General features: G+C 38.7%; 1 protein-coding gene across 1 annotated transcript in view; it reads left to right on the top strand.

Annotated features, from left to right (window-relative positions):
- Positions 1-23817, top strand: part of ANXA10 (annexin A10) — a 57773-nt gene extending 33956 nt beyond the window's left edge. Inside the window, exons 6-12 of the mRNA XM_063460022.1 lie at positions 292-371; positions 1860-1913; positions 3321-3414; positions 6555-6650; positions 12917-12975; positions 14374-14496; positions 23601-23817. Of these exons, the coding sequence (XP_063316092.1) occupies positions 292-371; positions 1860-1913; positions 3321-3414; positions 6555-6650; positions 12917-12975; positions 14374-14496; positions 23601-23669 (575 nt within the window). The 3' untranslated portion in view covers positions 23670-23817. The remainder of the gene's footprint in view (positions 1-291; positions 372-1859; positions 1914-3320; positions 3415-6554; positions 6651-12916; positions 12976-14373; positions 14497-23600) is intronic.
- Positions 23818-24396: the final 579 nt, after the last annotated feature.

Raw genomic sequence — 24396 nt, 5'->3', positions numbered from 1 at the left:
ATGTCTCTAGATTGTAGTAAAGCTGAACATGTTATGAAGGTTGAGCCTGATAAACGAAAGAAATGTTCTTTTTCCTCTATATTTTCAAACAATGTATTCTTCCAATTTTCATGTCAATGAATGCAAGTGAAAATGTGACTACTCTTTATTATTCACTAAACAGATGTGCTAATCAGCCCATTAGGTGACGGATTCAACACTTTTTTGCTTTGAATGGATGTTAAGAGAATCATTTACAGAATGTGTTACATTTAAAATACTGTACTAATAAAGCACTTGTTTTCCTTCTAGAATATGGTAATAACCTGGATCAAGACATATATTCAGAGACCTCAGGCCATTTCAGAGATGCTTTAATAAACTTAGTTCAGGTACAGTAGTCTTGTTTTCCTTAATCAATGCATAATACAATGGAATGAACTCAAAAACATCAATTAAATAAAATGTAGTTCTGGCTTAATGATTTGTTATATGGATTTTCTAGGTCATCTACAAATTCTTAATGTCAATAATGGTGCCTTGTGCAGATATAATCAGTTCAACTATACAGACACACACGTGTACTGTGAGACAGCTAATTTATATCATTGTTCCAAGCTTAGAAGATACCATGTTCAGCAAATTTACATTTGTTGGCATATGTGGATATGGAAAATAGGAAAGGCTTTTGGGGGGCTAAGGAGTACCAGATTGAAAGAGTAGCCCTAATAAATTGCTAGGTATGAGAGACAAAAGCATGGGCAGTGAGAAATTAGTGTAAGCATTCTATGTATTTCCACCGTTTTAGGGGTTTGAATTTAACCCAGTCTACATACCCGAATAAAAGAGCAGTCCAAGCACCAACAATTTGATGCAGTGGTTATAGTGCCAGGAGTGCCCTGGCTATCCTCGTTGTAAGCAGTCAAACTGTTTTAAAATGGTTTGACATTTTACTTGGGTTTGACTCTACATCCTACGTAGAACCGGAACTTTCTGCAAGGGAGAGTTCGCTCATTGGCTGAGAGCGTGAGTTAACCACTCTCAGACAATTAACTGAGCCCTGCACCACCAGGTTTAGCTTAGATAGAGAGTGTCACCATAGGAAGTAGTGGAGATGGGGTGTGGCTGGCTTGATCGTAAGGGAGAGCAGGCAGTCTTGCTTGGTTCTATTATAAATAGAGTAGGAGTCCCTGTTTCAACATATTTGAAGAACAGGATATAGAGCCTTTATACAGGCTCTTATATGGAGACAAAAACTAATTTGCTGCAATAATTCAGGGTTCAGTAATAAAAAAAGAGCCACACTCCCATACACTGTCATACTCAGCCAACTATTCACACAATTATATTCAGCCATACACCCACACAATCTCATTCAGCCAACTACATGTACAATTGCATTCAACTGACACAACACTCAGCCAACTCCATACACAGTCACAGTCAGCCAACCATACACACAATCACACTCAGCCATTTACACACACAATCATACTCCGCCAAACCCCGAACACAAACTGGGTGTACTAGCTACCTCACAAAAAAGAACAGCAGTGTAGCTCCCACTAACGGACAGACTGGAACATATTTGTACCAGCTTTACGCAAGGGTAGGGTCATCATGAAAGTGACCCGTGTATTATTACCTTTGATGTTACTATTCACACTGTATTGGATTCTAAAACATTATTTGCACATAAAAATAATATACACAAGATGGATGAGCACACATTATTTCTAAACTCTAATTTTCATTTTCCCACGTATTGAATGTGTAAATGGTTAGTATCTCAATATCAATAAAGTAGAAAGTAAATCATAGGGATAATAGTGTTTTTTTGTGTATGAATGCACTTATTTATTTTATTTATTTTATTTTAGGGAATGAGAGAGGAAGGATACACCGATCCTGGCATCGCAATGCAGGATGCCATGGTAAATATTGATACTAAAATGCTGATTTTCTAGCATCAGTTTTTTTGTTTTTTGTTTTTTTAGCAAAATATACTTAAATAAAACAAAGATTAAGCTAATTGTGCCCAATGTTTGCAACATCACATTTTTTTGTGTTACTTTGTTTTCTAGATTTATTAACCTTGAATGTTTGCCATGCAGGATTATATTTTTTAAATGTTTTCTGCAGCATCCTCAAGAAAGTATATCACAGAACAGTTTCCTTTCATTGCTTTTTAAGCTGTGTGAACTAACATAAAATAATTTAACATATTTGTGTCCTTTCCTAGACTAATTAGCTTTTGTACCAATACATATAGTTACATAGTTACATAGTTACATAGCTGAAAAGAAACTTGCGTCCATCAAGTTCAGCCTTCCTCACATATGTTTTTGCTGTTGATCCAAAAGAAGGCAAAAAACCCAGTCTGAAGCACATCCAATTTTGCAACAAACTAGGAAAAAAATCCTTCTTGACCCCAATATAGCAGTCAGATGTCTCCTTGGATCAAGCAACTATTATCCCACTAATTAGAAATGATATCCCTGTATGTTATGTTTTTGCAAGTATTTATCCAATTGCAGTTTAAACATCTGTATGGACTATGACAAAACCACCTCTTCAGGCAGAGAATTCCATATCCGTATTGCTCTTTCTGTAAAAAAAAAAACAACCTTTTCTTTGCCTTAGATGAAATCTCCTTTCTTCCTTTCTTCCAGCCTAAATGTGTGACCTTGTGTCCTATGTATAGCCCTGTTTACGAATAGATTTCCATATAATGGTTTGTACTGGCCCCATATATATTTGTATAATGATATCATATCCCCTCTAATGCACCATTTTTCCAAACTAAACAGATTTACATTTTTTTAACCTTTCTTCGGAACTAAAATGCTCCATTCCTTTTATCAATTTTGTAGCTCGTCTCTGCACTTTTTCTAGTGCCATGATATCTTTCTTAAGAACAGATGCCCAAAATTGCACAACATATTCAAGGTGTGGTCTTACCAGTGATTTTATAAAGAGGCAAAATTATATTTTCATCACGAGAATTTATGCCCCTATTTATACATGACAAAAGCTTACTGGACTTAGAAACTTTATTATTTAAACTGCATACTTTATTATTTTGCTTTATTTTTGTTTATTTGTTTGTTTTTTCACTTTAATGTTGGGTTAGTTGACCAGTTTTAATATATCTATACACTCTTATTTTACGTTACATTTTCACATCCAGATACTTTATTTGGCGCTTGAAAATCTATAATTACATTGTGTACCATTTAAGTTATTGTTTTGAAAAAATGTGCATGTCTAAATATATTTTATATAGAAATTGCCTAACTCATTTTTTGCTGTCAATAAGATGTAAAATGTTTGTGTTCCAGGTTCTATGGGAAGCATGTCAAAGGCGAACAGGAGAGCACAAAAACATGTTGCAAATGATCCTCTGTAATAAAAGCCACCAGCAATTGTTCATGGGTAATATATATATTTATATATAAGTAAAAACATTGTATTAGACAAATATATTAAGTTAAAAAAGTTTACAAACTATCTTTGCAGAAGATATATATATATATATATATATATATATATATATTTTTTTTTTTTTTAATAGCTGTATTGAACTTCATCTGTCTACCTATGAAGCCACACATGGTGTATTAATTTAAAAGAACTGCTTACAAGAGTTTCAGACCAATGATTGTCAGAGCATGTTAAATTATCTTTGGAAATAAAATTATCTGGAATTCGAGATATAACAACAAAGCCACAGAGTAACTTATCTTTCATTAAAGCAGTGTGTTAAATTACTCCAAACAAAGGGAGCTAGCAGTGGAAACAGTATACTGACTTTAAGGACAGTTTATCTGTCCCTTTCCAAGAAAGTGATAATTGTACATATAGTAGATATTAGACTTTGCAATGTAAAAAAAAAAAAAAAAAATGTGGTTCATCCAAATCTTTTTGTCCAAAAAAAAATATTTAGTGTGATTCAGATTTCATCCAAGTGGTGTTTTGGTTCAGTCAAATGGAAAAAAAATCAATTCTGATAACCCAAACCAAGGCAGAAAATTGTCAATTAATGTATTGCAAAATACGTATATAATATATATTATTTTAGAAACTTCCACAGATCAAGAAGAAGTAACCAAAATGGGGGAATAAATAGAGTTAAAACCTCTATCTATAAATATAATTCTAAAATAATTATTTTACTGCTGCTTCTTTTTTCCCCTCTCTTGGTCACTTCTGTCTTAATCTGTGATTAAAATCAACTTTTATTGACATTTCCCCAAACCATCAATAATCTGTTTTGATTGATCACAAAACAAACAAAATTGCTCACCCTTTACCTTTTTCATTTGTTTTGTGATTCATCCATATTGGAATTCAGATGAACCACTGAACACACAAAATTTGAATGAATCGAGATATGTTTGAAACCAAATGCAACAGTGTAGTAGATATGTTTAACAGAGACGTAACCGCGCGTGTGGGTCCAGAAATTATTAGTTGGAATTTCTTTCTTTAAAATACTGTATGGTGTCAATAGCTTTGAGATAACAAGGTTGAAGGATGCACCAAGAATTATGAGAAATTATAAAAAAAAGGTATCAAAGGAGATACAAGAAAAGGTGCAAGAAAAGAAATCAAATAGATATGGTAATATTTAAGGGCATTTAACATTTAGAAGAGATCTCTTATGAGCAGTTACCTAAAGAGTGACAAGTAAATATATACAATTTTATCTGATACATAGTAGTCATAGAAAAAAAAAATAGGGTATTGCTTAAAGTTTTACAACATGATGGTGAGAAGTCAAGGAGTATACTTCTCTAAGATAAATTACATCCTTTAAAATGTCTCTTTGGAGGAAAATGTATATGTACCTGCAAATCATTTTACAGTGAAAATCTCTATGCCGTGCTCCTTTTTAGTACACACTTCACTTAAATGTCTGCTCCAATCCTTTTTAAATAATGATATGGTATTTTGTAATGCCATGTTTGGCATTAGTAGTGTGTCCATGCTCCTTTTTAAAGTAACAAACCTGCAAAATAAAGATAAACCTTACGAGTGCTGACGTCATGCCACATCACTCAATTGATCTCCTCAAGCGAATCAAATGTTTGGATTGAACCAATCTCCAGGCTCAGAGAGTGTTTACTCTGAACCGGGAAGGGGAGAGAGAGAAAATATAGTCTTCTCCTTGCAGGTGGGCTGTGCGTGCTGGCAGCAAGGGTAGAAGCAGACTATATCTTTCACCAGCGAGCTGTGCTAAAGTCACACATGCCAGGGGTGTAATTAGCTTATGGTGGAAGATCTCTGTATGGACTTCTTCAAATTATACCAACTCTGGCAATTGGTATACAGAATGTGTACAAATTTATGAGCACAGGGTAATGGTCTGTGATATCCATTATATGGACATCTGCACCATTCGCAAATACCTTTTCTGGTATCTGAAGAGAAGCAGTGAACTGGAAAAGTTTACCAAGCAAATGTACATCCACGGCCTCTGCCTAATTCCTGGGCCCTGGGTGACCACCTAATGTCACCATACAATTAATCCTGCTTTTAAAATACATGGTAAGGTAAGAGATGAATATCTCAAATAAACGGAATAGAGTAGAGAATTTATGATTCATATTATGCACAGAACTAGTGATCATCATTGCAACATGTATTCATTTATTTAATAGTAATTATATAGTGTCCTTATTCAGTGTCTTACAATTTATAGAATTATAACATAACAATTTAATATAAAAAGGAACATGTCAATGAGATAGCTCAGTTAGCTAATGCATCATCAGTAGAATCTGTTCAACCCTTGGGTTGCAGGTTCAAATTCTGCCAGGGTTGATTCATCCCTTCATCCTTCCAAGGTAGATAAAATGAGTACCAATAAATTGGGTAATAATGACAACCCCTGGATGTTTGGCTAAGGTAACATCCCCAGGAAGGACCTTTTCCTAGTTTTTTGCCTTCTTTTGGATCAACAGCCAAAACATATGTGAGGAAGGCTGAACATGATGGACGCAAGTCTCTTTTCAGCTATGTAACTATGTACTTGAAAACCAAAGTAATGTGAATGTACCTTTCCTGGTTAAATAATGTGTTATTATTATTTACATGCAATGCTAAATTGTAAAGTATAGTCTTTGTGCATTTGGCACGTCATTATGATATATGCATGCAGTCTGGTTATATTTATATTATTTTAACCAAAATCTTCTTTTGTAAAACATGATTGACTACAGTGTCCAATTAAACCTTGAATCACAGACGACCTTGGGATACTGACATTGCTAGATTAGAGAAAAGTCAAAGAGAAACTAGCCCTCATGTTTCCAACATTCATTATCCTTAATTGTACCCAGGTAGTGGGCAGCGTTTTGAGGCTTGAAAAAATTACTGTTGGTGGAAACCACTTTATTTTTATATTGATATGGCATGTAGTCCACGGCCATGCATGTGAAGATGTTAGTTGCTTGCATTAGGTTGGAGGAAGACCTACAAACAGTGGGGACCATATATGTCAGGATTAGTCAATGTATACTCATTTTTAAGAACTATTGTACATTCAATTATTTTTTCTTTCTTTCTTCAAGATTTTGAACAATTTCAAAATATTTCTGGCCAAGACATTGCGACAGCTATTGCTGAATGCTTTGATGGATACTTTCAAGAGCTTCTCTTGGCAATAGGTATGTGATTATTTTACGTGTGAAACTATTTATAGATATATAGATATATATAAGTGTTTACATTGTCCCCTAGGGACACCTCCAGGAAACCTTCAGTGGCCACTACTCAGATGGCCACTGGAGGTGCTTCCTGGGGCAGTGCTGCACAGTAGGCAGCACTGCCGTTCAGCACCTCCATGCTTTGCATGGAGACACTGACCTTTCCTCATAGAGATGCATTGATTCAATGCATCTCTATGAGGGGTTGCTGATTGGCTAAAATGGTGTTTGGCCCCACCCCCACCCTGCCTTCTTGCCGATTTCAGACAATCCAATGCTTTCCCTATGGAGAGCATTGGATCGACTAAAAATCATAAATTCTGATGTCACCAAAGAGGCGGCTCGGTGGTGGGGCCAGCTGGGAATAAGGTATGTTTTAACCCCTTCTAAGTGGGCTAAGGCAGGGCAAGTCACCTAAATGTTGGTTTTAAGACTATAGGGTCAGGAACTGACCCTACAGTGTTCCTTTAAGGGGTTATGAGCATTATTGACATAGTTGCTGCTAGAGGGTGACTTTGGGTTCTTAAACTCTGGATGAAGGATTTTTCAGCCCTGAATCTCTACTGGTAATAGAAGGGTCATGGGGGCAATAGCTTGATTATATATGCTTGTTTCCTGCTATGCTTTTGTTGACATCCTGGAGAGCATAAGTAGCATGCAGTGCATAGAGACATAAGAGACATACAGAGAATGAGACATAACAAAAAGAGCAGGGATATGTCATAACATCTCCCCACATACTTGTTAGAGTAGGGGGTTATTGAGTTTTGCTTTGTTCTGAACTCCAAGTGTTTCCAGATCCTAGCTATGCCATATATTACAAAACTATGTGTCTGATGGGAAAAGGGAAATAAGGGAATGTTTGCATTTTGCAGTTTTTATGAAAACTAAATGAGGAGGAGAGCATTCACTTGATTGTTTAAATAAATGCATTATTTTCAATGGAATACATTAAGGGTGAGAGACCCTGATATGTTCTAAAATAAATGCATTATGTTTAATTAGAACAAAGCATCAACAGGTCAGAGGTAAATCAGTTCTTTATCTAAATAGTAGTTAAAGCAGTATATATTTTTTCCCTTTTATAAGGTAGAATATTGTGAGATCACACACTGAAATCCCATTACTGTATTTAGAACACCATCACAAGTGTTTTTGTTTTTTTAATGCAAATGATTATAAGAAATTCTGAACGCATGGTGCAAATTACATTAGTTTTAATAAAATACAGCATATGTGAGATACAGTACAATATATCTTTTAATAAGTTATTCTATCAGTTGGTGTTAGAAACCTTTTTCAGACATACATGGGAGCGTGATAGCATGTTGTTGATGTTTAGGCCAGCTCGTCCTATAAGCTAAGTAGGCGGCCGCCTAGGGCGCCTACTTAGGGGGAACGTAAGCAGTGGCTTTACTGCTTGTCTGGCCGCCCCCTATCCCAGTCAAGCGTCATTCACTCGCTTCCGCCTCTTGCCCTGTACGTGGGGACAAGGGGGCAGGAGAATAACAGGAAATGGGGCTTGTGAAAAAAAAGTATCGGCCACCGGGCACAGTAAAGAAGACAGGAATGAAGAGCAAAGTGCAATGAAGGTAAGAGATAATGTACATTGTGCTTAAGTCAGTATGTTTGTGTATGTCAGTCTGCTTAGGTCTGTGTGTGTGTGTATGTATGTGACTGTGTGTATGTATGTATGGGTATGAGTGTTTGTGTGTGTGTGTGTGTGTATGTTTGGGTCTGTGTGTGTATGTTTGGGTCTGTGTGTGTGTATGTTTGGGTCTGTGTGTGTGTGTGTGTGTGTATGTTTGGGTCTGTGTGTGTGTATGTTTGGGTCTGTGTGTGTGCATGTATAGGTCTTTGTGTGTGTGTGTGTGTGTGTGTGTGTATTATGGGTATGAGTGTGTTAGTGTGTGTATTATGGGTATGAGTGTGTATGTATGAGTGTGTGTGTGTTTGTATGTATGAGTGTGTGTGTGTGTGTATGTATGGGTATGAGTATGTGTATGGATGTGTGTCTGTGTATGGGTCAGTATTTGTCTGTGTATGGATCAGTGTCTGTGTATGTGTCAGTGTGTGTGTGTGTGTGGGTCAGTGTGTGTCTGCAAGGGCCAGTGTATGTGGAGGGGGGTCAGTGTGAGTGTATGTGTGTGGGTCAGTGTGTGTATCTGTATGGGTCAGCGTGTGTGTGTATGGGTCAGTGTATGTAAGTCTGTATGAGTGGGTGGAACGAATAAGGGGGGCACTTTTTTTTAGCCTAGGCAAAAATCCTTGCACCAGCCCTGTTGATGTTCTATTATGATAATTTCCATTTCCATTTGTCTATTGGTCTTATCAGTCCCACTGGAAATCATCCACCTTAAGAAAGAATGATGAAAAATGATAAATTGTGGTAGTTATAACAAACAGAATTGTAAATAAGGGCGAGAAGAATAGAAGATGGTCACAATTGACAGATTACATGAAAAAGATCATGAGAACAAGTGGAATGCACACAAATGAAGGGATATACTGGACTGGTGATAGCAGAGCAGGCTTAAAGGGACACTTTAGTCACCAAAACAACTACAGCTTATTGTATTTGTTCTGGTAAGTAGAATCATTCCCATCAGACTTTTTGCAGTAAACACTGTCTTTTCAGGGAAAATGCAGTGTTTACATTACTGCCTAGGGATACCTCCACTGGCCACTTCTCAGATGGCTGCTAGTGGTGCTTCCTGGGGCAATGCTGCACACTGTGCACTACTGCCATTTAGTATCTCCACCCTCCGCATGCAGACACTGAACTTTTCTCGTAGAGATGGATGTGTTGTGTACGACTTGTGTATAGACAGTGTACTAGTCTAGCCTATTACGTCTAGCCTTCACACAGACTGTTATATCAGTTTAGTTTAGTTTAACATCCATAGTTACAGCACCCATGAAGGATGGTCCTATAGATTGCTATTACAAGCAATACAATCAAAGAGTTACCCCATAGGTTCTCTAATCTTCCCTAAGCTATTTAATTTGCAGTTTACTCCCCACTGCTGCCAGTTTCTGTAAACCTTAGGATCTACAATTCATATTAAGCGAATCTGCCACTTAAGGCTTAATACGCTATGGGGAGAATTATTAAGGTAAGAACAGCTGTCTTTCTAGGGCAAAGTGCTAAATAAGGATTAATCACCATGGAAAGCAATAGAAAGTTGCAGAGCATTAAGAATGCTGTACCCAGAATAGTACCTGCTTTGCCAAAATAAACCTGGTACTTTAATACATGTATATATAAAATTGTCACCACCTCCATTCAGCACAGTTGCATTACAATAGCTACAACAATAGGTATTGATTTTTAATTTCTAGAAACCACTGAGTCAAAATGTATTAAAAGTGATCTGCATACTGTGCCAAACATCACATAGTTCAATCACTGCTAGAGGCTGCTATGTTTAGGAGCCAGTAACGAAGTTTATGACTATTTTATAGCTTGTTACATACATTTTCTAAACTCACATCTGTTGAAGCCTTTAGTGATGATTCTGTAAATTAACTGATGTGATTACATAGTATCCAGTCAATTGTCATAACAATTCCTAATTATCTCTAGTCTATGGGAAAATAGAACATACTTAAGGATGTTTATTTTGTAGTTTTTTTTTGGTTAAACTAGGAAACCAAGCAAATTGCACTTCAATATTTGATGTGTTGCACATTGAGAGATACCTGCTTAAATCCAGTTGCTGTAAAGTGTACTAATTAACTTTCTGTCTGTTGAACCTGGCTATTATCATCTGACCTTCTAACCTAGCACAAAGTCAGATGATAGTATACATAAATGGGATTGTCTGGTACAATAAACATATGTGCAGCAGTGTTATCTGGTATATTAGTTATTTCATATATTTTTACACATAGTCTGTGGCAGAAAGGCACATACTGTTAGTGCAAGACATAATTATTTAGCAGATAGCCCCCATATCATTAATTTTTCACGCTTTCTTTGAAGTCTTACACTGTTCAGCCACAAAATTAAAACCACATGCCTATTATCATGTAGGCCCTCTTCGTGCCTCCAAGACAGCTCTGATGCATTAAGAAATAGACTTCACAAGATCTCTGAACATGCCATGTGATATCTGGAACCAAGACTTTAGCAGTAGATCCTTTAGCATCTGTAAGTTGTGAAGTGGGGCCTCTATGGATCAGATTTGTTGTTCCAACACACATATATATATATTCTCCAACATTTCATTTCAGGATTATGCCTCCCATCAAATGATAGAAGCACAGAGGTAATAAGTGTGGTAGTTAGGACAGACATAGCATAATTGTATTTCTTCATTATTCACAAACTAATATAGTGCAATATGAATAATGTAGATAAAGGTTCCAGATAGTCTATGACCAAACATGAAAAAGCAAAACAAACAAGTGAACAGAATGTACTGGAAGCATATTCTATAAATGCAAGGGCATCAGAATACTTTCATAACTACATTTCCTTTAAAACAAGTGATGTAGGTTTTTATTGTAATTTATTAAATGAGGTAGTGACACGCATGCTTAATAATGCAATGCAGGGATATTACCCATAAAAATAATCTACTTTAACTAATCACAAGTTGACAAGAAGAGACACACAAGTCCTATGAATAATTAATCACAGTTCTGAGCTGGGTTAGTACATTACATTTATAAAAAAAAAAATACTATAAAAATACATGAAGGAAACTATGGAGTATGCTAAATAAAACATTTGGAAACCTTACTAGAGATTAATGTTATATCTGTATTAAAAAAAACAATATGATTTTACAGTATTGTCTTCTGAGGTTCTTAAATATAAGGTTGTGTAAGGCAAGATCAGACCGTGAAATAACGTGTTTAATGCATTTTATATTTAAGAAGCTTAGCTGAGTTTGCCAAAATCAAGTCAGTGATCAGTGATCAGTCAGCTGATGCTCTCAGCCAATCAGTGATTCCCGATTCACAAAACTAGCTTGGAAAAGGTAAATGTCTTTCAAAGCCATTATAATGAACGGTGAGTCTCTAATTGGCCGAGAGCCTCTGCTAACTGCTCTCAGTGATTCTCACAGCAGGAGGCAAATTTTGGGTTTAACTCCTTAAAGGGACACTCCAGGCACCCAGACCACTTCTGCTCATTGGAGTGGTCTGGGTGCCAACTCCCACTACCCTTAACCCTGCAAGTGTAATTCTTGCAGTTTTTTATAAACTGCAATAATTACCTTGCAGGGTTAACTCCACCTCTAGTGGCTGTCTACTAGACAGCCACTAGAGGTCACTTCCTCCTTCATAGCACAGGTTTTCTGTGCTAGAGCGTCGCTGGACGTCCTCACGCTGTGTGAGGACCTCCAGCGTCGCTCATTTCCCCATAGGAAAGCATTGAAATTATTTTTCAATGCTTTCCTATGAGGAGACGCAATGCGCATGTGCGGCATTGCCGCGCATGCGCATTAGGTCTCCTCGGCCGGTGGGCGGGATCAGTCTCGCCCACCAGCCGACGCAATGAAGAGGAGGAGCGGCGCGGAGGAGAAGACAGCGGCAAGGGACATCGCCGCTGCCTCTGGTAAGTGACTGAAGGAGTTTTCACCCCTTCAGTAACCGGGGATTGGGGGGTGGGAGGGAGAGGGACCCTCCAGTGCCAGGAAAACGGATCGTTTTCCTGGCACTGGAGATTCCCTTTAAGGTAAGAGCACATCTGAGGGCCTCCTGGCACTGGAGGCTATAACAGGATCATTCAGATGAAGTTGTTCTGGTGCCTGGTGTGCCCCTTTAAGATATCATATGAGACTAATCTCTTGATGAATAAATGAGCCATGGTAATGTAGTTTTAAGAGATACGTTAGTGAAGAGTACCAAGCATAGCCAAATGGACTATTAAACTACTGTATTAATAAAATATAAGCATTAGGTCACTTTTTTGAACAAATCCAATGCAACGTCTCTAAAATCTCATACCTGCACAAGAATCAGAACTGGATTTCTATAAGGTGTGTATGTTTGGAATTTACCATACTGTAGCGCAGCTTTGAGAAAAGGTAAATCATGTATATACACATTTGATGCCCATGGGTGCCTGCTTACAACCATATCAGTTTGCTTGATTTAATAATTCCATTGATTGATAAAAAAAAAACTTTGTGATTTTCCCACTAAATATAGAACTGTACAGACTTGAATCTCATATAAAAATAAGTGTACATTTTTATTTTATTTTTATTTTTCAGTTTCCTGTGTTCGAGACAAACCATCATATTTTGCGTACAGACTGCACTGTGCAATTCATGTAAGTTGATGAGTTACATAATATCATGCTTTGATATTCAAGAATTTAATAAACACTATAACTGCAATTAGTATTATTATGTAATATGTAATTACAATACTTATATTTTTGTCATCATATCAGTAAGGAATTATATTTAGGTAATTGCCCATTTATATAAACAGCACGGGAAAAGAAATATTGGCAGATATTTTTTAATGGACTTTGCTGCCATCTGCTGTTAAAGTCGTAACTATATATTTAGCAGTTTTCCCATCTCCATTTATATAATAAAACTCTGTCACCTATATGACTTCATATTTTCTCATTAACATTCCTCCATATCTTACAATTTCTCACCTAATAATGCTTTAATAATTATGATTTTCTGCTTCTTATTTGAGTGTAGACAAAATGATTGCTATCGTCACAAAGTAGGATTGGGTGAATATTTTTGTAGAGTAAGAAATTGTTCAAGGAGTTAGTTTAGGAAATAGCCTCAGGATTCCGTGAATAGGGTGCGATGTTAGGGTGAGATGTTAGGATTAGGTAACAAGTTATGTAATTATTAAGGTTAGGAATAATGAGAGGATTTCAGTTTTAGAGTGAGGGAAGAGGACAAAATGAGGTAAAATGAGGTATTAGGGGACTGGATTAAATGTTCAGATTAGGAATTAGAGGTAGCAGAACAGAAAGAATGTAAGAGATTGTTTTTTTAAAGAAAATTATAAGGTCAGGAACACACAGGTATTCCTGACCCTATAGTGTTAAACTAACTATTTAGGTTATCAGCCGCCCATTATCCCTCTTATAAAAGGTATTTTATTTACATTTATCCCAGCGCCATGCGTGTCGGCTGGCACTCACTCCACCCCAATCCTCCTCCTTGGCTGACATTATCAGAACTGATGATCTCGGCCAACCCAATGCTTTTCCATAGGAAACATTAAGCTTTATTTGTTCTGGTGACTATAGTGTCCCTTTAAGCTGCGTTTATATGGCCTGAGTAAAGAATTTTCTGGCCATCAAAGGAACTTATGACCAACATATTCTGGTAGGAAGATCAATCATTCCAACACCCCCAGGTCCTCCCCCAGGTTTTTATTGAAATGTAAGCATGTTCAATAGCAATTATGTCAGTAAGCAGAATTAGATCAATCTTGTAATCGCCAAAATTACTATGATGATCAGTTGTCATAAATTCCTGTCACCATTTAGCCTCATATAATATTCTGCCACACAGACACTAGGCACTAGACACTTTTATGGGCCTGTTCTGAACATAGACATAGGTGGAGCTTAACATAAGCAGAATGATGACAATGTGGGTGCACTGCATAAACATGCAGACAGCTTAGACATATATATTTCTGTTGCATGAGCACAAAGATGTTCTAATATATGTTTGTTATAATTTAGGATTTCGGTTTTCATAACAAGACGGTAATACGGATACTGGTAGCTAGAAGTGAAATAGACCTTATGAACATCAAACAGAGGTACAAGGAGAGATATGGAAAATCTCTATTTCATGACATTAAGGTAATTGCATTAAATACTGTTTTTAACATGATAATGTATTATCAAATGGAGCTGAAGGCCATATGGAATATTTTTTGCTCACCATAGATCATATATTTACTGCTAAGCAATGTATTTTCATACCCATTGAAGTTCCCCAGAAATTCTTTACGTGTGATTTTCGAATAGCATTCAAGTAAGTCTTCAGATAGAGTTGAAAACTACTCAGGTAATACTCGGATGCCTTCTACATACTATTTGAGTGTAAAATAGCAAATATTGAAATACCTGTGGAAAACTGTGGCCAGTACCCAGGTCCCAGGCTGCTTTCTGAATAGTGTCGGTAGCTGACTCTACATGGATAAAAGCTTGTGCATGAAAGCTAACACAGATTACACTGCAGAGAAAGTCAAGCAAAATCTATATTGCATGGAGTGTAAAATAAATTGGCCATAAAAACTAAAACACTATAACCCAACTTCTATATAAAAATAACCCCCCAAAAAGTATTGTTTTCAATAACATTTCCAAAAACCATTGCTGTTGTCAGAATTGCTTGGAGATGTATAGTGATAGGCTGGCTTTGGAAGCCAATCAATCACAGTGCAGTAAAGGTTCTTTAAAGTAGAATGTAAATGCTGACTATTAAATATATTTTCATTATTGAATCCTCTAGACAATTGAATGGAGAATCTTGCTTATTTCCCCAGGCACATTTTATATCCATGTGTCCAGAATCTAGCTTTTTTTGTGAAGCAGGGGGTAGGTTTGGGGTTGCAGTTGGGCACCGAGCCACCAGAGAAGTTACTACTTTGGTCAAGGGGACTGGGTATCGCAATTGCAGCGATCCGGGGTTAACTTTAGTAAATTAAGGAAATTTTCCGTCATGCGTCCTTAACGGTAGGAAAATTTCCATCAAGCATCGTTAAGGGGTTAACAAACTGTTTAAGCTCAATGTCTTCAAGCCCATTCACTCTGCCCCTGAACTTCCACTCCACATGCAAGGCTTCAGGATATGTACCTTTTTCATATTTATTTCTCAATGGGTAGCTACTGATAGGCTTTTGGGATGGGAACATTCTGATGTGACCAGGATAGCCCTTAAAGTTTTTGTAGATATACCAAATTTTTGCACTATTGCTCACTATATTTGCTGATGCAACTAATGATCCAACAAATTAAGGATTTAGATTTTCTTGATTGTGGCTGACCATGCTTTTTATTTCCAGTATGAACATTTAAACATTTTATGCTGAAATGAGGGTTTAGTGATTGATTTTCTTGTGCCCTTTGCTAACTCTCTTTCGTAGGGCACTTCAAGTCTTAATTAATGGTCTTAAGCATTTTAAAGTCCTATTAATGAAAAGATTTCTTGAGAGATAATTCTATGGTCCCTGTGTGTGTGTGCGTGTGTGTGTGTATGTATATGTGTGCGTGTATATATATATATATATATATATATATATATATATATATATATACTTAATACAATGTTAAACAAAAATCTGCACACCAGTCAAGCCATAAGACTTGCTTTTCCCACAGAAATCCCAAAACTGCAGCGATGTTGCAACCGCAAAGGATTCTGGGTGGGCATATGCAAATTAGTTCAACAAAGAATCACATTTTTGCCTCATTCCATTTTGAACATGGATTCCTTTTAATCTGTGTTTGCAGTATACAACTGCTTGGAACACAATTTAGGAAAAGATGCAAAACCAGTGAACCACTCATGGACAGCTGTTTCGTTGTTAATGCAACTCATCAGCATGAGGTTGGTTACTGGTTTGCTTATTGAGGCTTGGTAGTGCTTGGGAAGCAAAATCCAATTAGGTTATGGTGGGGAAAAATTGTGATTGAAAACCCCTTCCACCTGAAGTCTGTGGATACTTAATACAATGTTAAACAAAAATCTGCACACCAGTCAAGCCATAAGACTTGCTTTTCCCACAGAAATCCCAAAACTGCAGCGATGTTGCAACCGCAAAGGATTCTGGGTGGGCATATGCAAATTAGTTCAACAAAGAATCACATTTTTGCCTCATTCCATTTTGAACATGGATTCCTTTTAATCTGTGTTTGCAGTATACAACTGCTTGGAACACAATTTAGGAAAAGATGCAAAACCAGTGAACCACTCATGGACAGCTGTTTCGTTGTTAATGCAACTCATCAGCATGAGGTTGGTTACTGGTTTGCTTATTGAGTGGAACCTCGGAACTCAAACTTAATTCGCTTTCGAAGGCTGTTCGAGTTCCGATGTGTTCGAGAACCGAATCTACATTTCCCATAAGAACTAATGTAAAATGTATTAATCCATTCCAGACCCCCCAAAACTACAGCATTGTAAATACTTTTTCAACCCAAAAGCAGGTACGTGTTTATTAGAATCCAAATGTAGGTCCATAAACATTGCCTTAAATAGTTCAAAGCTGAAATATACATAGGAGTGGGATCACCTTTCTTCAATTTAGTTGGATATTTTTAACTCCCTACTGTACTCCAGACCTGTGACACTAGAGATGGGTCTTGCAAATGCACCTTTTTCTGACTTGAAAATGAGACATGGCTCCTTGTTGTATGTTCGGGTACCGTAGATCGTTCGCATACTGAGATATTTTTTACTTAAAATTTTCGTTTGACTTCTGAATTGCTGTTTACTCAAACGGCTTTAACCCTTGAGGGGGCTGTCAGTACAGCGATTCACCTTCCCTCTCCTGCACACTAAAATAGCTACTGTGGTCACTGAGACATTGTTACAAACTATATGAATACACATTTACACTGTCTGTCTCAGAAACCTATTTCAGTAGCTTGGTACTACTACTTAAAGGTGCACGGAGCATTTAGCAAACAATAGACGATTCCTGTATATATGTTTATTTTATTACTGTTTATACACACTTTTCACGGATTTTCTCACCTATTTTCTATTTAATTTTCGACCTAAGAGGGATTAATAAAAATTTATTATTTTCTTTATATTTCATTCAAGTTCTATACGGGCATTTTTTTTGCCACTCTATTATGAACAAGTATTACTTCGGGGTATAGGGACTGTGAATGGGGAGGATTCCACTCTAATCCCTGTCCAGCCTCTTTCTCTTCTCATCTAATATTTTTAGGGTTATGCCCTTATACCCTGCAGCCAAACCAACTCTAGTGCAAGGTCTTTTGGTCTTCCGCTGGACGTTGAGTTCTTTTGCGGGTACCGTAGATTGTTCGCATACTGAGATAATATATATATGTATAACATGAATGAGCTGCAACATTAAAACTTAAATCTATCTGTATAATATTGTGTATGTCCTCTTATGTTGCTAAAATAGCTGTGATGCATCAAGGCATGGACTCCACAAGACCTCTGAACATGTCTTGTGGTATCTGGCACCAATACATTAACAGCATCCCTCTAATTTCTGCAAGTTGCAAGGTTGGGCCTCCATGGATCAGATTTGTTGTTCCAGCACATCCCACATATGCTCAATTGGATTGGGATCTGGGAAATATGAAGACCAAAGCAACACCTTGAGCTCTTTGCTATTTTACTCAAACAATTCATGATCAATTTTTCAATATGTCAGGGTGCATTACCCTGCTGAAAGAGGCCACTGCCATCAGTGAACACTATTGCTATAAGGGGGTGTATGTGGTCTGCAACAATTTCTAGGTAGGTGGTACATGTCAAAGTAACATCAATATGAATGCAAGGTGTCCCTGCAGAACACAGCCCAGAGCATGACACTGCACCCGCCGACCTGCCTTCTTCCCATAGTGCATCCTGCTTCCATCTCTTCCACAGGAAAATGATGCACACACACCCTACCATCCACCTGATCTAAAATAGAATGTGATACATCAGATGAGGCAAGTTTTTCAATTGCTCCATGTTCCAGTTCATGTCCTCATTAAAGGCACTTTTGGTGATAGATAGGGGTCATCATGGGCACTCTGACCAATCTGCAGCTTTCCAGACCCATAGGGAGCAAATTTAAAATCAAATTTTTTAAGATGCGCTACGTTTTTGGCGAGTCTCTTACTACTTTATCCTGGCACACACCTTCTACAAGGGCTATTCAGGTATATGTATGGTAGGTCAAGGTACCGTAGGGAGGTATAGTGAGTTTTGTTAGACTACCTATGTGTGAGGAGCTTACAGTAATGTAATTAGGGTATGAGGAGTAAATGGTTTTGGGTCCTTTCTTTCTGCTTTTTCTTTTATTCTGTCTAGCTTTCCTTACTTGCCCCAAATGTATTTTCTACCTTGAAGTGCACTATATACAAAGTTACATGGTAATATGCCTACTGCGGGATATGCCCTCTTCAAAGGTTGGTAGAGGTCTACACGCTCTTAAGATTGGTTTGCTTTTGTTTCTTAAATGAATTAGTACATGCTGGGGAACATTAACAAGTAACCAGTTGTGTTTTAATAGAATGGGAACACTTTACAGTGATGCATAACTTGCATTTATGTATAATGAACTTTGCCTGTAATGTGAATTTTGTAAGTTGCCATGATTACTTTGAACACTAGATGGCACCAATCTACTGCTTAGTAACATTGTGGCTCTGGCTTGCAAGTTTGTTTATTAAATGATTCAAATAAATCCACTAGTATAGGATTAATCTCTATTAGAAAAGTGTAGCGGAACCCCCTTTTTGGCTGTCCTATTACTTTTATTGATTGTTGGCCCTGCAGAGATTTTCCTGTGCCTGGAGTACACAATACTCTAAGTAACTAGGTATGGACATACTTTGTTCGGTATGGGAATAACAGCTGACATGTGAACCACTAAAATTCACCATACGAACAAATTACCGAATGAACCGGACCACCCTGATGTGTATAATGGATAATTTACCTCCCTGCTTGCGTTTCATTCCCTTGTGCGCACGAATCCGACGCCATTTTGGCAGCCGAACACGTGGCGGCCGCCATCTTAAATCCGCGAACAGCGGTGTTTGGTCGTCGAGTGTCTGGAACTGAAAACAGACACTCGACTAGCCAAACACCGCTAAGACCTCCAGGGCTTCAGAAGGCACAGATGGAACCCCACGAACGGCCCAGCATTCGGTAGGATGAATCCCACGAACTAGGGAATTCATCCGGTTACCGAATGCACTATGGATGTTACATCAATTCGGGACTTTTGGGGCACGAAGGGAGACCAACCGCAGGGCCAGATTTCATGGAACTATTTTCGGCTACTTTGCCCATGCGGTCGGTCAAAAATGTACCTTCCCATAACTCCCGAACCCCTGGTCTAATCTGGGTGATTTTTGGATATGTTTCTCACCCAGATCAGGGCATATTCCAGTGTCTGCCTGGATGTTCGACAGGGCAACGGCTTCCGGGTAGCGGGTAGTCCACCATGGTGAGAATGTATTTCTTACTGGATAGACTGGGGGTAGGCAGGGGTCCTACCAAGTCAACGGCTATCAGGCTGAACCGTTCATTAATAATAGGCATGGATAGCCGCCGAGCTTTGGGATGATCCCCCCTTTTCCCTACTAGTTGACAGACATCTTAAGTACTATAGTATTGTCACACATCCTTGGAGACCACCGGCCAGTAGGAGGTCTGGGTGACTTGATAGGCCGTGCAATTTCCCCCCAGGTGTCCTGCCAAAGGGATGTCGTGCCCGATCCGGAGAAGCTCCAACCGATATTCCTTAGGGACCACCAGTTGAAGCTTCTGGGATGGGGCTTCCGCAGTCTTATTGCTTTCCGTCAACCTGTACAATCAATCTTGTTCCCAGACAAATTTTTCGTTCTCGTCCCCCCCGTCTCTGCCTTCTCCCTTTACTTCTGTAGGGACAGGTCCTCTCTTGTCTCCCTCTCAAACTCCTTGTGAGTGTCCCAAGCTAAAGGGATTTTGGCTACTGTCAGGGTAGGGGTCGGTTGAGTTCTTTCCTGGGTCTCCTGGCCTGGTGAACGGGTTCCTGCTGTATGAGCTTGAGAACAGGTTGTCACTGGACATACTGTAGCAGGTGTAGTGGGTAGATATGCTGAAGTTAAGGGTTCTATATAATTTCCCAAGAGGACCTCGGCAGGCATTTTGTCCATAATCCCTATGGTTGCCATGCCGGATCCAGCTCCCCAATCAAGGTTAATACGGGCAGTAGGGAGGCGAAACACAGCTCCCCCAGCTACCCGTACATCGACTGTGTGCTTATAGCAATACTCTGGCTTGACCAAGTGTTGCTGGACCAGAGTGATGGTAGTCCTTGGGCTACTTGTTCATTTATTTGGACCTCTTGTCGATGCTGTTGTCTGTCGTCTGGGGAAGCAGCTTGTATGTGGTCCGCCTCGTGCAAGATTCCCATATATTCCTCGGCACCGATGTCAGTTTCCACACAATGAATAGCCGGGGTATGGGATGGTGTAGTATCGGCTACAGGTGTGGGGCGTCTCCAGGTTTGGGCAGAGGGCCCTAACGGCCAAATAGCACTCATGTGGTCCCATCCGTGGCACCAATGACACAGGATCATTGTTTGATCCTGTGAGTATTTAGGTTGCCATTGGTAGCAAGAGGGGCCAAGTGGAACAGGAGCATGGAATTCGGGGCAATGAACGGGAGCAGGGGCCCGTGATTCGCTGTGGGGAGGGTGTCTCGGGGTGGTTTGACTCACCCTCCTGGTAACGGCATATTTATCTGCCAATCGAGCAGTGTCATTCAAAGTTAGGAGTCACTAATCTCGTACCCAATCTTGTAGTTCAGGTTGTAGTCCAAGCAAGAAGTGTTCTAGCAAAAACAGTTTGAGTACTTCCTCCCCGTTGCTGGTTTGACACCCTGTAAACCAATGGGAAACAATGCAATGTAAACGGCATGCCCATTTCATGTGTGAATCCCCCACGCTCTTTTTGGATTCCCGAAAACGGCGGCGGTATGCCTCTGGGGTAACAGCATAATAGGTGAGGAAGGCTTCTTTAACCAAGTGGTTCCTCGTTGGGAATGTCTCGGAAAGCTTCAGATGCTTTCCCAGACAATTTGCCTGATAAAATGGTGACCCATTGCTCCGTGGGTACTTGATGCAAGGCACACTGTCGCTCGAAATCTGCTAGGTAACTGTCACTTTCTCCATCTGTCTCTACGAATGCCTTGAAAGCTGCAAGTGGGACCTTTCTACGGTCCGCTGCAAGGGTAGAGGTAGCTTCCACTGGTATGGCAGGTTGCTGTGTTCTTACCAGTTGCAGTTGGTGTTCCCTCCTTTCACGAACTTCAGCCTCCACAGTGCGGAACATTTGGTCGATCCGTTTTTCCGACGGGTTCGGCCCATACATCGCCAAACGTGCCCGAACAATGCGTAGAGTTTCATCTTCCTCTACATTTGGGATATTTAGTTTGGCCATTTCTGTTGTATGGTCCAGTTCATCTAACTCCAGCAGATCGGCGATTAATTCTCTCTGTTGTCGGTTACTTGCAATGCGTCCCCGGCTCTCCAGCAAGTCATTTAAAGTTGGTCGATTCAGCTTCTGGCTCTCCATCCGGTCATCACTCGCTCTGGGCATAAAAGTACCATCCCACTTCTGCCACAAATGTAACAGCCACCCTGAGTATCAAGGGGTTCACGCAGTTAGGGATTTCCTTTTCCCTTTTAAAGGAGCAGTGCTCCAGTGTTCTCCCGATGTCATCTCAGCTGACCAAGTACCTGAATAGATAGTAGAGCTCTTACAAGAGCTAGTGATTACTTGTGAAGCAGGTTCCCTACAAGCACGAGACAAGGCTACGTGTTGAGGGTTAAGCAGAACTGAATTTTAATGGCAACCACATGGGCCTTTTATGCAAGTGCCCAAGCAAGGGTGACACCCACATTGACCTTGTTGGGGACAGGGACACAAATGTACACACCCATCACAATAGCACTGTAATCTGAAACACTCCCACAGATGGCATACAATCCCTCCCCTCTGGTTGGGAGATAATTGAGCTAATTACTGTATCAACTCCATTATCTCTAAACAAAAAACAAAAAAATGTTTTATACATTTCTGGAAACACCCCAAAATCACATAAAAAAAAAACATAAAATGCACATCTCCTGATAGCCCCGATCTGGGTTCAGGGATTCAAAAGCTCCATTTCTGCCCGGCCGCAAGCAAGGCTCCTGCCAAGAATAGTTCCATGAATTCAGCTGGTGCGGCCGGTCTCTTTCATGCAGTTCAAAATGTCGAACAATATCTTTAATAATTATTCGGGCATAAGGTAGTCGTATGCATCTTTGTTCGTACGTTGTTTTTACCCAATTCTGCGTCCTTCCAGGACGAAAAAGTGGTCCAGCCTTGTGTCTAAGAGCTATTCTGAGAATGCACTCCCCAGCTGTTCCCACCTCCTATAACCTCTGATCCAGTACTAGCACTTTATTTAGTCTACCTCAATACAAAAAGAAAGCAGCCAATCCTCCTATTCCTACAGAGCGCCACAATTGTGGAACGACCTCCCGCACACTTTCAAATCTTCCCCAGGCCTTAAGTCCTTAAAGAGATCCCTCTCTACATACCTGTATATATTGTGTATTAATATTGTTTTTGTATTTTATTGTACCCTATTGTATCAATGCAATGTTTTGTGGACCCTGGACATACTTAAAAATGAGAGAAATCTCAATGTATCTTTCCTGGTAAAATATTTTATAAATAAATAAATGTGTAAGGTAAAAAACATGTACACCTTGTCCCTGTTTAAAATATGTTTATAGATTTAGAAACTGTTTAACCATGTGTGTATTGTTGATGGAAATAAATAAGATCTGGCAACCAGCAAAGCAAGTTTGCTCTCAGAGGGACACTATAATCAGGCTCACACCTTAAAGAGGCTAGCCTATAAGCACTGGGATATAGAAGAATCCAGATGCAAATAATTTATGTCAACCTTTTCAGCATCATTTAATTGACCCAGGGAAGCACAACATATTACACAGGAATCACTTTTTTTTTTTTTTTTTGTGTGTTCCATAAAAAGGCAGTCACTCATTATTAATGCAGAAATAAAAAATAGTTACCGAAACACCACAAAAAGGAATATAAAAAAATTTGGACTGACCCTGCAATAACTATTTATCTTAATTTTTTGTTTGCTGCAAAATGTGTTTACTAAACGATCCTATTTTTGTTTCATTTTACAGAGGTTTGCTTCGGGACATTATGAAAAGGCCTTGCTTGCCATCTGCTGTGGTGACGCAGAGGACTACTAAAATATGGTTTTAAACAAGACTACGCAGATAAAGATCTCATAGAAAAGCTGAAAATATTTCTTTGTCTTGTTTAAATAAATCACATGAAATATTATCAAAAGTAAATGCAAGAGTGGCAATTTCAAATAAACTATAATTTGAACATTTATTTCAAATTCTAAAGTTTGAGTACTTTTTTACATTTGAAATTATAACTTGAATGGAAAATGTATTACATTTTAAAGGAACACTCAAAAAACCCACGCCGACTAAAAGAGTGTAAGCTAAATGTCTCCTCTTTCTCACTTAAAGTGTGGATTTCAAGAGAAACCGGTACTTTTATAAAGTTTGAGTTGTATCCTCCTAGATGTCATGCACACATCCTCTCTTTATAATTGCTTTGCGCCCCAGTATTTAAATAAAAGAGAATGACATTTGCCATCATTATAGTGCCATTAATTTTACAAAGATTAATACCTACCATGTTCATGGTATGGTCTGTGATTTTTAGGCCTGACTTGGCCAAGACCAGGAATGCCCCGGCTCCTATGTTACCATCCTCTCAACCCATTTCACTCTAACCTGTGGAGCTGTATATCTATAATATTTTCTAATTTCCATTGTATACTTTTTTTTTTTTTTCAAACTTCTTTGGTTCTTGTTGTGTTCCTTCCAGGAATCCATACCGACCAATAGCTACCCATAAGGTCCTAAGACAGTTTATAAAATCCCCGAAAATAACCATGGT

This window comes from Pelobates fuscus, chromosome 6, assembly GCF_036172605.1.
Source record: "Pelobates fuscus isolate aPelFus1 chromosome 6, aPelFus1.pri, whole genome shotgun sequence".
In the NCBI taxonomy this organism is placed as follows: Eukaryota; Metazoa; Chordata; class Amphibia; order Anura; family Pelobatidae; genus Pelobates; species Pelobates fuscus.
This window is presented reverse-complemented; position numbering and strand designations above follow the sequence as displayed.